Source organism: Oreochromis niloticus, linkage group LG6 (genome assembly GCF_001858045.2).
Source record: "Oreochromis niloticus isolate F11D_XX linkage group LG6, O_niloticus_UMD_NMBU, whole genome shotgun sequence".
NCBI classification, from domain to species: domain Eukaryota; kingdom Metazoa; phylum Chordata; class Actinopteri; order Cichliformes; family Cichlidae; genus Oreochromis; species Oreochromis niloticus.
This window is the reverse complement of record NC_031971.2, coordinates 31477997-31493003: the sequence shown is the minus strand read 5'-3', so window position 1 is coordinate 31493003 and position 15007 is coordinate 31477997. Positions and strand designations below refer to the sequence as shown.

At 38.4% G+C, this 15007-nt stretch overlaps 2 protein-coding genes and 1 long non-coding RNA gene across 4 annotated transcripts; 2 read left to right on the top strand and 1 right to left on the bottom strand.

Moving 5' to 3' along the window:
• The first annotated feature begins 1173 nt into the window (after nucleotides 1-1173).
• On the top strand, nucleotides 1174-7347 carry LOC109202479 (uncharacterized). Its single transcript, XR_002062413.2, has 6 exons — nucleotides 1174-1255; nucleotides 1380-1673; nucleotides 3411-3488; nucleotides 3599-3703; nucleotides 3939-4013; nucleotides 6390-7347. It is a non-coding gene; the product is annotated as an uncharacterized LOC109202479 (long non-coding RNA).
• A 236-nt stretch (nucleotides 7348-7583) lies between these two features.
• tekt4 (tektin 4) lies at nucleotides 7584-11036 on the top strand. 2 transcript variants are annotated; one of them, XM_005460518.3, is made up of 8 exons: nucleotides 7584-8244; nucleotides 8695-8765; nucleotides 8884-9027; nucleotides 9108-9194; nucleotides 9296-9431; nucleotides 9503-9657; nucleotides 9727-9943; nucleotides 10948-11036. In XM_005460518.3, the coding sequence occupies exons 1-7, from the start codon at nucleotides 7723-7725 to the stop codon at nucleotides 9938-9940; spliced, it is 1329 nt and encodes a 442-aa protein (XP_005460575.1). In that variant the 5' UTR covers nucleotides 7584-7722; the 3' UTR covers nucleotides 9941-9943; nucleotides 10948-11036. The 2 variants fall into 2 exon arrangements, with proteins under 2 accessions (XP_005460575.1, XP_003455835.1); XM_003455787.4 differs by having other exon boundaries at nucleotides 9727-11036.
• On the bottom strand, nucleotides 10081-14566 carry LOC112847193 (polymeric immunoglobulin receptor). The gene is made up of 4 exons (XM_025908320.1): nucleotides 14538-14566; nucleotides 12321-12647; nucleotides 11557-11877; nucleotides 10081-11167 (listed from the first exon to the last, which is right to left on the bottom strand). Exons 2-4 carry the CDS (start codon nucleotides 12490-12492, stop codon nucleotides 11034-11036), a joined length of 627 nt encoding a protein of 208 aa, XP_025764105.1. The 5' UTR covers nucleotides 12493-12647; nucleotides 14538-14566; the 3' UTR covers nucleotides 10081-11033.
• Between the last annotated feature and the right edge of the window lie 441 nt (nucleotides 14567-15007).

The following is a 15007-nucleotide window of genomic DNA, read 5'->3' as shown; positions in this document are numbered from 1 at the left end:
ATGGATGCTGGGAAATACTGGTGTGGAGTGAGCAAATTTTTGTGGGATATCTACACTGAAGTCAGGCTGAAATTGTTACCAGGTAAATAAAGGCTTGACAAAATTTAATTGTACATTGAACGCGAATACAATTCATAATGAATGAAGTTAAAGGTAACGACAACAGTTTCAGGATAATAGTTTCAATTTTTCAGTTTCAGTTTTATTTGTCATATGCAAGTTAGCACAGTCAACATTGCAATGAAATGTATTTGACGAGCAGAAGACAAGTCACTCAGCAGTATAGTACAGTAAAAAACAGTAAAAGAAAAAAAACCAAATATTTATAAAATATAGCGAAAAAAATGTTAACAGACTAAATATATATATATAAATATATGGACACACTTGTATTAGTAGATAAAAAAGTCTTAAATAAAAATGTGACCGTTGACATGTATTTTGGGGGGGTCAAATGTCAATGTATACAGAACTGTAGCTGTACTTAAGTACAATAAGGTGTACTTAAATAAGTTCACTTTTAATGGAGTATTTTTCAACACTAGTATCTGTACTTCTACTTAAGTAAAAAATGTCTTTACTTTTGCCACCTCTGAAGAAGAGTAACAACACTTAAAAACTGTAAATATACCTACACGACATATACATACAAATACATTTACAAATACATTTAAACTGTCATAGAAGCAGTAGCTGTTGGAAAAAAATGGAACTTTAGAAAACATCTTACAAAGTTTTATAATGTGATCGCACTGAAAATGATTTTGGAATTTAAAGTTTGAAAACTGTAAATTCAGGATAGAAAGGGTGATGGCTGACAGCATACCTATATGTAAAAAGAGTCTGAATTATTAAATGACATGAAAATACAAACCTGTCTTTTCTAGCTATTCTGTAGCAGTAGCACATCTTCTGATACTGTTTACCTTCTTGACAGACAGCTGCTGTGACACTGTGACCAAAATCCAAAGTTATGAGGGATATTTGGAGTCCATCAGTTGTCGGTATGAGTCTGAGTACCAGAACAACCTGAAGTACATCTGCAGAGGAAATCAGCCCTCCACATGTCTGCAGCAGGCACTAATCACCTCTGACACCAAACAAAATGGGCGATTCAGACTTGATGACAAAGTGACAGGAACATTCACAGTGACCATTAATAATTTGACTCGTAATGATTCAGGCTCATACCTCTGTGGTGTCCACAGAAACTCTGAGCTGGACATTTTCACTTCTGTTGAGCTGGAGATCCAAGGTGAGAGGTCATAGTTATACCTCATTACATCAGCCCTAAGATAGCACTGGTTTCTGTCAAACATTCTCCAAGAAAGTTGAATATTTTTTGAGTATTGAATATCTTTTGTCTTTCAATCTGACAGAGTGGTGCTGTTTCAACTCAACTAAAATAAATGGCACAGTAGGACATCCATTAACTCTGCGGTGTCCTTATCCTGCACAAAACGGGGATTACAAGAAGCATTTCTGTAAGGGCGACCATCACAACAATTGCACAAACGTAACCAGTCAAAGGAGATTCACATTGCAAGATGTTGCTCCCTCCAACTCTTTCTTGGTGAGGATCACAGAGCTGGAAGCAGCCGATGCTGGGACATACTGGTGTGGGTCAGACTCACAGTTCAGAGTTGGAAACTACACAAAGATTCAACTGTCAGGTAAGATGAACATGTGTAGATGTGAATAAAGTGAATTGAGCTGTAAATTCCTCCTTTTGGTCCCCTCTGTACAAACATGGGCTATTGCTGGCAGTTCTGTTGTCATTAGAAAATAAGAAAACCAATTATAATGGGTTTCACGCTACGAATAGAATAGGTGCACAGAATAGTGACAAAACAGTACTACACAGAGCAAGAAATGTTGGGCCCTGTTGGTTTCCTGACTAGTTATTGCTTTCTTTCTTTGATTACTTAAACTAATCAAACTAATATAGAACTGTAATCTGTGGCTATTTTGCCTTTGTTAAAATATCTATTTGCTAGATAGGCAGGAATAACAGGCATAAGATGTAAAAAATGAATAAAACAACATATTTACAGCTATACTAGCACCATTTCTATGTTCTCTTATCTGACATGTGAAAATTAGTTGCATGGCATTCACACGAAACAAACTTCTGCTAAAATAGGAGTGCTGAGAACAAAATGTGTTGCTGTCTTTGACAAAGAGATAACATCTTCTGGCCACTTGCCCAAATAATAAACCAAACCCTTTTTTTTTTCATTCAAAGCTTATCAGATATTGAACTATACTGTAGCTTTTTTATCTGCTTGTTAAATTATCTAGGTTTATGTGCTAAAAAAGGTTCACAGACTTCTTAGCACCACATCTGCATATAGCCACCCCTCCCCCAAGGCTCATGGGTGTCATGGATTGTTGTCATAAACCCTGCAACTGTTTGTTCATCACATAGGCAGAAAACATAAGCTTGAAAACCATAAGCCAGCAGCTTGGAAAGTATAGTGTATGGTTTCGCACAGTTCTGAATATTTTACAAACTGTTTTCAACAGCCGATAACTTTCTTACTTACAGCTTCTTGCTGGTGAGCCGCTCCTGGCAGCATAGGGGGGGAGACAGTCTTACACCTTGTTTTAGCTCATCTTACCAAATCATTGTCCATACCACTACTGTACACTGTATGCAAAAACTAAATAGAGAAAATTTGTTTGTTTAAACAAAACATTTTTACAAATCATAAAACTATCATTTCACCACTTGCAGCACATTAAAGCCAAGTAACTGCAATAGATAGTCTAATCCTTAGTCTAATTGAAATGTCATGGTGGGATCTGAGAGCTGTGCATAAACAAATCCCTGCAAACCTGAATGAACTGAAGCAACAACATAAAGAAGAGTGGGCCAATATTGCTCCACAACAGTGTGAGACGCTGATAGAGTCATACAGAAAACAATTACTTCCAAGTTCTTGCTGCTCATGTTTGTTCTACGAGCTATAGAATCAAGGCATATACTTAGCTTTTCACAGCATTGCTTAGAGTCTTGTTTGCAACAGAGCATGAAGTCTTTGAACTGGTGCTGGTGACCATAAGGGCTGCTTATTCTGCCCTAGTCACTAATACCTGTCCTTCAACATCAGCCTTTACATCAGCAGTTCCTCTCCTCTATTCTATTCTCTTCTTCTCTTCTATTTAACTCCAGTCAAACTGGATACCTCAGTGACTTAATATACCATGTTATAGTACAGTGTTGTACAATATGTTGGATATTTTGTTATAAGAAGTAAGTAGCTATAGATCTGAAGTAAATTGAATGAATAGTTTCAGTGTGATTCAAAACTGTGAACTGGTCAACTGACATATGAGTGCTACCAAGCACAGAGGCCTGTTGCTATCTGGACTTAAACTAAATTTGCTAAGTATTTTTCCTCTGGCAGTCTTTCTGCAGCACACCACCACTGAAAATTTTACCACTATATTGGAAATCCTAGGACCAAATTCAACAGATGTCCCCGGTAAGTCTATTAAAGGTAAACTATGTTCCCACATTATGGTAAACATTTGGTATTGGTCCTGAAATTGATGTATTTTTTTACTCTGTTCTGTTTTGGCTTCTGTTTTTCAGATGCCACAGTCTATGTGGTTTTTGCTGCACGCTCTGTGCTGCTGCTACTGCTACTGCTGTGTGTCCTGGTTATAGCTCATAAGTACAAATATTACATATTGAAAGGTATTTTTTTAATCATAACATACCCATAGCATTCACAACAGACCAATGCACTGATATTGTCATGCAAAAAAAGCATAAAACTTTCTTATGACGTATAGAAGAGGAACTTAGTGCAGCAGATGTACAAAAGCTAAAGTCCATTGTCTATCACAAATCCTATTACAAATGCCCTCCTCTATTATTTGCTTAACAGCGTTTTCTTTCTTCTTTGTCTTTCCCCTCACTAACCAACTAGTCCCAGCAGATGACCACTCATCTCTGAGCTTGGCTCATCAGTGCTGAAGCCATGCCAGCCAACACTGGGCAAGAGGTAGTATCTGGTTAGACACCATGTTTCTAATATTTTTAGGTCTGAGTACAATAACCTCGGTTTTATCTCAGTTTAGAAGCAGGAAATAAGAGGTCATTAACTAACTGATGTGTATCATACAGCTTCAAGGACAGATTAAGCTGGGTATCAAATATATTTGTGCAATAAAAGCTTCCAAACAAGGGCTACAAATGCATTCCACAGAAAACAATTTACATTATACTTGAAATTAGTGCAGGTGTCTATCTAACTAGCGAAATAAGTACACTATACGAGGCAAATTATGTAAAGATTAGTAATACAATTCAAAAAGATTTGATTAAATGGGCTCCACTTGTCATGGACCTCAGTTCAAGAATAGAGGCAATAAAAATGAATGTGCTTCCTCGACTACTGTATCTGTTCACTTCATTGCCAGTCCATATACCAGATGCACAATTTGTTAGATGGGATAAATTAGTTAGTAGATTTATTTGGAAAGGGGCACAGCCAAGAATAAGATTTAAAATACTCCAATTAAGAAAAGAAAAAGGAGGACTTGCCCTCCCGAATTTCAAGGAATATTTCTATGCAGCCCAGCTGAGATATATTGTTTACTGGTGCTCACCGGATTATATCTCAAAATGGAAGCATATTGAGATAAATTACTGCTCATCATGTCATCCACAAGCAAGATTGGAAGAAGAAACTATACAGTCTACGAACGCAAATCTCATTACTGAATTCACTATTAAACTCTGGTGGATTATAGCGAAGAAATATAGAATTATAGAAGACTGTAAATTGCTGATTTGGCCTGCATATTCTCGAAAATTCCAAAGTGGACAATGGGACAGTACATTTTTAAGATGGGTCAGTAAAGGAACTACAGCAATGTGCACATTCATAGACAGGAAAACATTCAAATCCTTCGAGAATCTACAGAGACAATTTGGACTGGATAAATCAGATTTATTTAGGTACTTTCAATTAAGACATTTTTACAGTACAGAAATTAGGAAGAAGCTCTTGAGAGAAGGAAGCCATATAATGGAAATAATAACAGGTGCATATAAAAATCCTCCATCAAGAATTTTATCGAAATTATATAATGGTCTGCAAAATTTGAATAGGAATGAAACATTATATATCAAACAAAAGTGGGAATCTGAATTACATCTTGATTTGTCAGAGGATGACTGGCGATCCATATGTCTCACACAGCATAATTCCACCAGCTCTAGACGATGGAGAGAATATGGCTGGAAAAATGTGATTAGGTTCTTTATTACTCCTTATATTAAAAGCAAGCAGCTGAAAACACCCCAACGTTGCTGGAGATTATGTGGAGACTGGGACGCCAATCATTCTCATGTGTTTTGGAAGTGTAAACATATCAAACCTTACTGGGAAAGCATTGCAGTAACAATGAAGAGAGTGCTGGGGTACGAAGTGCCGTGTGAGGCACGAGTAATGTATTTTGGAATATGGGAAAATGTAAGAAAAGAGGACCATTACTTGTTTAAAATTATGTTGTTGTCAAGCAAAAAGGTAATAACAAAAAACTGGCTGAAAAGTGACCCTTTAAAATTGGAAGAATGGACTGATGTAATCGAGGAAATATATATAATGGAGAAAATGACCTACACTCTGAGACTGAAATCTGACAAACACCGAAAACAGTGGACAAAATGGATAGCCTACAAGACTCATTCAGTTCCATAAGGCAGGGACCTTTCCTCGTTGTTTTTTTGTTGGTTTTTTTTGGTTGTTGTTTTTTTTTCTCTTCCTCTCTCTTGTCTAATTCAAATTAATTTTAGTCTTTGGTTCTTTGAGGCATAGGCGGATGGCCGGGCCCTGAGAGAATGGGGTCCTTCTATTCCCCGCTTTGGGTTCAAATATGTTATGATTGTGGATGGATACCAGTGAGAGGACCGGAATTCGGGCTTTGCTTGGCAGTCCTCATATGGGAGTAAGGGGCTGGGTGGATGGTGTTTTTGGGACGGGATTGATAAGACAGTACTTTGGGTATTCCCTGGCCCCATCTCTATATATATGTGTATAATTATTCTTTGTTTTCCTTTCCCCACAGATTAGGTATGCTTTATAACTTTGAGTTTGTTTCTTTTGTGTTCCTTTTTCATATTTTTGTTTGCGTGTACTATAAATTTGGAAAAGTACAAAATAAAAAGTTTTTTAAAAAAAAAGAAAACCCAAATTGTAAATTATCTACAAAAGTCAATAATTTAATCTGTATTTGTGCTATTTTTGGTGTCCTGGGACTGTTTCATTAGGCCAATAGCTTTTGGATGAGAACTATATCCAAATACTGCCTTCACCAGAATTTCATCCTGATATGCCTCTTATTGTATTGCTGGGTCAACGTTTTCATCAAAGCCAGATGCAGCCAGAAGCTACTGCACAACCGCAGGTCGCTCTCATGCAGAAGTCAAGGGCAACAACAGATCCAGATACATGTGCAGTCCATGGGCAGATAGATGACACCTCCAGAGGAGGCCATACGTCATATTACACACCTTGTGTATACATATATATTAGTGAATGTCTGTACTGTTATAACAGGTCAACTGTTCGATGACAATCCTAAAGATTTCAGGGCTGGGCTAAGTCTTCAAAGTTCGAAAATCCTAACGTCCCCTGTTGCACAGCCACAAATGTATGTATACAAAGCAACTCATCAGTGTTTTCTACCTGATATTGTTGGATGCTCTATCATTGTTTGGCGCCTCATTTCTGCAGTGGTGTTGGAGATCTTGTCAAAATTGCCACTGAAAGTTTTTTGTTTGTTTGTTTGTTTTGTTTTTTTAATGCAACATTGGGGTCCAGACTTAGACTCAGATTTAGATTTTAAAAAAATTTAAAATTTGCTGCATGCTATAAAATGCCATAAAACTTTCAAGTTGTTGTTTTAAAATAAAGTGCCAAAAGTCTCCCTACCAAGAAAATGAAATAAATATCTACTTTGCCCCTTTGGTTTTTTTTTCCAAAACTATATATAAGTGATAAAGTATTCCCTTCTTTGCATTTTATTGTTTCTCCAAATTAACCATCTGTTTTCACATGATGATTTCACAAATAATCATCATCTGGAGAACAGGAAGAGCTAAGGATGCTCTTCGTGGACCACAGCTCAGGCTCAACACCATAACCCCAGACATCCTCAACACCAAACTGGACTCTATACTCAGACCAACTCCTTGCACTTCCAAGCACTCTTCTTGATTGCATATATTGCATATATTTCTCCTGTTTGTTATTTATTCTTGTTGTCTTACTGTTTATACTTTATTCCTGCACTCACCCATAATTTTGTTGTACATGTACAATGACAATAAAAGGCAATTCTATTCTATTCTATTCTATTCTATTCTATTCTCTCTATTTAGCAACTAAACAATAAATTCTGTATACTATACTACAGAGATTTAAAATGGTTCTCTTCTGTTATACACTGAATTGGTCCCAGAGCTTTATTATTAATTATCGTATTATAATATACTTAGGTTTGTTGTTTGACTGATACTAGCATGTGATGATTAGCCGTGTCATCTGAGCCAACATGTGTAACTAGGCAACACCAAACAAACAAACCTACAGCTTGGTCCGGACTGTTAATGTTGGTGCTGCTACTTTTGGGACTAAATCTGCTTAAATCAGCCCAAATAAATCAAGTCTTTTTTCTTGTAGGCCATTTGAATTGCTAAAAGAAATGTGCTCGGATGTTGTAGTATCACGGCCTCACTATGACAGCAGAGCTGTAGCTCAGGGGGTCCCGGAGAAAGATCACCTTGTGGAGGTCCCGCAGCCGTCCTCAGGCTTAGCCACAGCAGGGTACCGCTCGGCTAAATACACCCCGACTGAATGGTTCTCCAACTACCAAAACTTACTTCAGCAAGCCGGTACCAACTGCCACGAAGCTACGAGCCTCCAGCGAGCGTCCAGAACTTTGTACCAAGACACCGATGCATCCACTTTTAAGACACAGGCCGAGGGAACACGTTTTCTGGGAGAAAGACTACAAGAGATCCACTACTGGAAGTCTGAGCTGCAGCGGCACATCGAGCAGCTGCTGGCCGATACGGAGTCACTGGTGGCGGTGAAGACGCGGCTGGAGAAGGCGCTGGATGCCACCGAGATTCCCTATGCCATCGCCACAGACAATCTGAACTGCAGGGCGAGAAGGCTGGGAGCCGACCTGGTCAGAGACACTGTGGAAGAAGAGTTGTTCAAGGTGATAGACTATACTTCATGATCCAAAATTATATCGCCTAAATGTGGGCTTGCAAAAATCTGAACGTATAATTATAATTATAAGTGAAATTTGTATTTGGATACATTTTCTCAAAAATATATTTAATTTGATATTTGACCAGTTACTGCTAATGGGATATTTTAGACACATTGATATTTTAGTTTGGAATAATGCTTTTCAACTTAAAGGGAAAGAATCGCACCTAAGTTAATGACAAATGTGAACTAGTCTGATCTGATCAACTTGCAGTGGCAGATTTCACTTCATCAAACTAAGAATTTCTGCTTTTTCTTGTCTTCCGTGATATTTAAACATATGTGAACTGATCTTAGCTTTTACTGTAATATTTTCAGAATAAAAACATTTAATAATGAGATCCAGCAGATGGCAGTAACACATTAACCAGTAAGATGACTCTGTATTTTGCAGGAAGTGGACTTGATCAGGAGCGTCCAGGCTCTTCTGAAGAGAACTACAGCTCAGGTTGTCAGTCAAATCAAGTAAGTTTTAAACTCTGTTTACTGGGAGTAAAACTGCATAACACGTAGAATTTCATAACATGAAATATTTATATAACTATAAACAGAAACTTTTGTTTCATGTGTATCTGTGCATCAGGTTGAACAGAGAAGCCAAGCACACTTTAGAGATGGACTGGTCTGATAAGTACCAGGCCTACCATTTTGATGACCACAGCGGAAGACACAGTAACATGAGTTCAGATACGCAGCACCATCCCAGCTCAGCTTCCATGCAAGAACAGTGAGTTTGAGCAACTGGAGATATTACATAAACCTAACAATATGAGAAACAGTCCTGATAACTTTTTTCACTTGCTGCAGGGTGTCCAGCCACCCATCATGGACGAAGTTTACACAAGACAACCTGTCCAAGGCCGTGCAGGAGGAACAGGCTACCAACAGTCTCAGGTTAGAGCACATACTAGTTCATATACTGCAGCAGAATCTGAAACTGACCCTGGTTCATTATTTATTATTTGCTTTAAACAATTTAAATCCTTGTGTGTTAGAGCGCTGGTAGAGCAGGTACTGCAGGACACGGCTGAGGATCTGAGAGTCCAGTGCTCCAGTGTTGACCGAGCCTTCAGCGAACGCTGTGTGGAGCTGAATGAGGCCAAGACGCAGCTCAATATTCAGCTCAAACAGGTGGACAAACTGACAGACAGAGTAAATGACTGGTTATTAATTGATGATTGATTGTATTATCTCATGTGTAGCTCTTGGAGCAAATTGGTGCCCAGGAGAAAAACATTGTGGCTCTGCAGCAGGCCATTCACAACAAAGAAGCTCCACTGCGAGTAGCTCAGTCCAGACTTTACCTTCGCTCCCTCAGACCCAACATGGAGCTGTGCAGGGATGAACCCCAGCTCAGGTATGCATACACAAAACAATAAACTTCTTTGTCTTTCTCACTGCTCTGATTTTTTGCTTCTGTCTGTAGTTTGGAAGGGGAGGTGAAGCAGATTGATGCCATTCTGGCATCTCTACACCAGAAGCTGAGCAAAGCCAGAGAGTCCCTGTCTCGTCTGGAGGAGTCACGCATGGTGTTGGAGAAAGACATCAACTGCAAAACCCACTCACTGTTCATCGAGAGGGAAAAGTGCATGACTCACCGTAAACGATACCCGACCACTTCAGCACTGTCAGGATACTGAAAGGTTCAACACTTCTTTGTTTGGCTCTTTTTTGTGTTGCTGTAATTAGTAATAAATAAATAAATCATGTGTACAAGAAAGCCTGAAACCTAATACTGAAAAAAAATACATTTCAGTTCGTTTTCATAGCCACAATATTCTTTATTCATTCACGTATTCTAAAAAGATTGACAATATGGGGCTCGAACAGAACTACTATGAAGTACAAGTGTTAAAAACTGCTACATCAGAGGAAAACCCATAACTACAGGCAATGTACATAACAGGTGTACAGCTGGGAGAAGACAGGCTAAACTAAAAATATAAGATTATGTCATAGTTTAATATAGATGTGTACTTCTGAGAAATGGTTATGCCTGATATAAAGATGACTTTTTACAATTAGTACTGAAGGCATTAATATGACCACATATTTGATCACAGTTTTGTATACTGTTCAGTTTGTTTTGGTTCTGTCGTTTTAGCGTTCATGAGTAAAGCACATATCTTCTATCTCAGGGATATCTTCATACACATGATCACCATCATCATTATCATAGATGTGCCAGTTGTTCCGCTGCTCAGAAGAATCCAAATTGAAACACGCCTCAACAACTTGGTTTTCATAAGTCTAAAAAACAAATAGAAGGAAAGATTACAATGATGAAGGAAACTCACTGTGAAATTCAGAGGTCACAATAAGATGGACACATGGCATAATCATTTCTTGATGATAACATATTTTTTTGGCTCACTAGCACCAGGTGCGTCTATTTCTCTGATTTTTTAGCCTAAATTGAGTAAATAGGAGTCTACAGAAATGTAATATTGAAATAATGTACACATGTTAGAGGACATGGTGGGAAGATGTGCCTGAGAATAAACGTAACATTTGCAGGACCACTGTCAAAGCAAGCTAAATCGCCAGTACGGTGCAGCAAACATTGCACACTCTAAATGCTTCTAATACTGTCTCGTGTATTTTCCTCTCACATGATCCTTAAGCTTTGCTTCTCCTGCTTCTTCAGTGTTTATCATGATTCTGTTCATGCCGATGTCAGCTGCTGGAGCAACACAGAAAACAAAAAATTAAAGTGCTTGTGTGTGGACAAATCTATATATGTGTTTGTGTGCATATGTGTGTTTTACCTCTCACTTTGGTGCATTTATAAACCTTGATCCAAGCCACTGTCGGTATCAGCATCATAACCAGAGGTGCGGGCAGAAAGTAAACCAGAACGTGAATCGCTGCAGGAAAAGAAATATTTAAGAGAATGAAATCTCCACAGAAGTATCATAATATCCACATATCATATGTTGCAGTCTGTCTAAACAGCAGAAATAGCACCAAATCTATAGACTGATCAGCATTTGGTACCTTGTGTTCCTTATTTCATTAATAGTTAGATGAGCACTCCTATTTTATAATCACAAATCATTGAAATTTTGAATGCATGAGGATTTACATCACGTTAAAGTCCCTTTAACCCAAAAGAAAAAAGAGCTATCTAGGAGAACATAAATCTTACTGTACAGCAACATTTTTTTGCTTCTTGTTTCTGAAACAATAAAATACATTATATGTAATAAATACTTTCTATATTAGTTTTCATAAGAGACTAACTATAAACTCTTACCTTTGACTTGAAGCTCAACAGCAGAGAAAACATCTAGTCCACTGTTTCTTTGGACACCGCAAAGGTATAAACCAGAATCCCTTCGGGTCAGTCTGGTAATGTTCACTGTGAATGTTCCTAACACTTTGTCATCATCAAGTCTGAATCGTCCATTTTCTTTGTTGTCAGAGGTGATCAGTGCCTGCTGCAGACATATGGAGGGCCGTGTTCCTCTGCAGATGTACTTCAGGTTGTTCTGGTACTCAGACTCATAAGGACAACTAATGGTCACTGAATCTTTTTTATAGCTTTTTATTTTGGTCACACTGTTACAGCAGCTGTCTGTAAAAAAGATAAACAACAAAAATTGTCACAAGCTAAAATACAGACTAAGTAAATGCAAAGAAAAAGAACACATTTCACATTTAATTTTATACTCTCATCCAAAAATGTGTGCTGACTCTTATCTAAGCAAAACGCTTATATCTGTACTGTATTACTTTTTATTTTTGTGTGTATCCTTTGCTTCCTTCGATGTTCCACGATGAAAGAGAAACCTCTGTTTCATCGTGACACATGGAGTGCAGAAAGGTCAAATGTTGCTCAAATGTTGCTCAAGCTGACGAGTGTCACTGCTGTAAGTGCAAAAAAAAATGTCAATGCTTTGTTTTGAAAACCTTCTCCAGTGTGCTCTAGCTACTTTCGACAAATCCATCTGTTGTTAGAGAACCCCACCCCCCAAAACTACAACATAGTAAATAATTATATAAGGTAATTTTGTTTACCTTGCTTAACATCCACTATGACTTCAGTGTAGATGTCATTTCCAAATAAGGAGATGCCACACCAGTATTTCCCTGCATCCCTTTTCTGCAAATCGAAGATGGTCACAGTGAAGATTTGAGCCTTTTTGTCATCGTAGATGGAGTATTTGTTGTTTTTCGGTTGTGTGGTCATGATAAGAACATCATTCCTGCCACAGTTTGACTTGCACAGGTACTTCTCGGAAGATTGAAATCCCTTCTCATAGGAACAAGAAACATTAACATCTGCCCCCTCATATCCAGACACATGGATCACCCCTGCTGTGCTGCTGACACAGCTCAGAGAAACTGTAGACAGAAGAAAACAGAGTTAGGTACAGACAGGGACAGCTGATATGAATGGGCTGACAGGGCTAAGCCCTCCCTATGCTTTTCAAGAAAAAAATGGAAGAAATTATATCAAATTCCTCCTCCGCAGTATCTTAGATGTTCCTAGGACTGCGCTCTTCTGGACAGAGATCTCCGATGTTATTCCTGGAGCCTAGCTTGGGGGTCACCCTACCTAGTGCTCCGACTACAACTGGGACTACTGTTACCGTCACTCTCCGCATCTTCTCAAGCTCCTCTCTGAGCCCTTGGTACTTCTCCAGCTTCTTGTGTTCCTTCTTCCTGATGTTGCTGTCATTCAGTATCACTACATCTATCACTACGGCCATCTTCCTCTGCTTGTCTACCACCATGATGTCCAGTTGGTCTGTCTGTACCTGGAAGTACCACAGGATCTTAGCTCTGCCATTCTCCACCACCCTAAAGACTGTTTCCCATTTTGATCTCGGGACTTCCAGGCCATACTGGGCACAGATGTTTCTGTATACTATGCCGGACACTTGGTTATGGCGTTCCATGTATGCCCTGCCTGCTAGCATCTTGCACCCTGCTGTTATGTGCTGGATTGTCTCAGGGGCATCTTTACACAGCCTGCACCTGGGCCTTGCCTGGTGTGATAGACAGGCCGAGTGATTATCCCAGGTTACCTGATCATTGGATCCCATTTGCCTGTGGGATCCCCAGGTACTCGTAGCTGTCCTCTAGGTCTGCAATATTGCCTTCTGGCAGTTCATTCCCCTCGGCTCTGACTACCTTCCCTCTCCTTGTCATCATCCAACGACAATTCTCCAGTCTGAACGACATTCCAATGTCCTTGCTGTATATCCCACCAGGATATGCTGTATATCCTGGTGGGATATACAGCAAGGAAATTAATGGTTCCTTCAAATCTTAAAATGGGTTTTAAGGAAGCAGGGTAATTCCCATTGTTTTTTAAATAAACACAAAAAACTTTCTAAAATTCAGCAGCAGTGTTACACATCGCCAACAACTCCATTATATTTGATGAATTATTGTAATCTGTCCCAGATTGGCTTAGACATATTTGTAAGTGGTGACCAAAAACTGGAATCAAGTATTTGCAATAACTAGCAATGAATCTTTCACATCGCTGCAGATGAATTTTGGTTCTCTCTTCCCTGCAGAAGCATGCTATAATGACTGTACTGTATATATGTTCCCTATCTCCTCCTAGACAAGTGAACCAATCTTGATGAGATGTTATGAAACTTGATTAGGACAGTGTAATGCCAACATCTATAGAGTGTATACAAATCCCAAAATTGTATACATTTGCATGCCTGACAGTTCAATTGAGCACTGAATGGAATTTATGCATAGCATAGAATGACACACCATCACAGCATCATACCATAATGATCGCGGTGTATGTGTTTGTGTGTTTGTATGTTCCCTGTTTGCTAATGTCTATAATGTGATGTGATATCTAAAAAAATTCTCAGTGCAAAATAAAATATGAGGCACTCCTCATGCTTTATCTATAATGAGAAGTGAACAACAGTCATTCAGTGCCTAATTTTTAGTAGTGCTAAGGAGATACATTCTGAGTACACCCACGGCACTGAGTGAGCAAATATTTATGAAAATAAAACATAAGGTGTGTGAATGTGGTCATTTAAAGTGAGTTTAATCCAGTATCTCTCCATTCAAAACAGAAGAATTTTTTAGATTAGTTTGCACATAGCGACAGGCAAGCCTGTAGACAATTATATCCATAAAACCAGACAAATCTATTCTTAAGTGTTACATTTTTCAGCAATAGTCTCAATGTAAAAATAAGTTGTTTACCTAAATTAAATGGACTGCTGTTAATAAATAAATGTAACTTACTGCAGTGGATGAATAACAGGTACTGAGTGCACCACATCTTCATGTACTAATGTGGTTGTAAATCTAATCATAGGTGCCAGCAAATATTAAAATCTCTCAGTTCCCCATTCAAATCCCCTTTCTGGTGCCATTTCCTGCCTTGTGAACTTTCCAGTTAAAAGTTCAACCATTAAAGAAGAGAAGTCAGTATAAAAAAGCAGAGTTCATACACATTAAAGTTTCTATAACACCTTACATTTTATTACTTTGTCATTTAAAACAAAACAAAGCACATATCAACCCATGAGCAATCTGGATTGCCTAATGACTACAGTTTGCTCCTGTGACATAAGTGTTTCACTCTGTCTTTCACTCGTAAACATGGTACTTTCTTTCATTTCTTTTAACATTGTTTACCTTGGTTTATTTTTCTCACTAATTTCGGCTATTTGTCCTATGTGAGGGAGTTCTACCTATACCATCTGTTCATG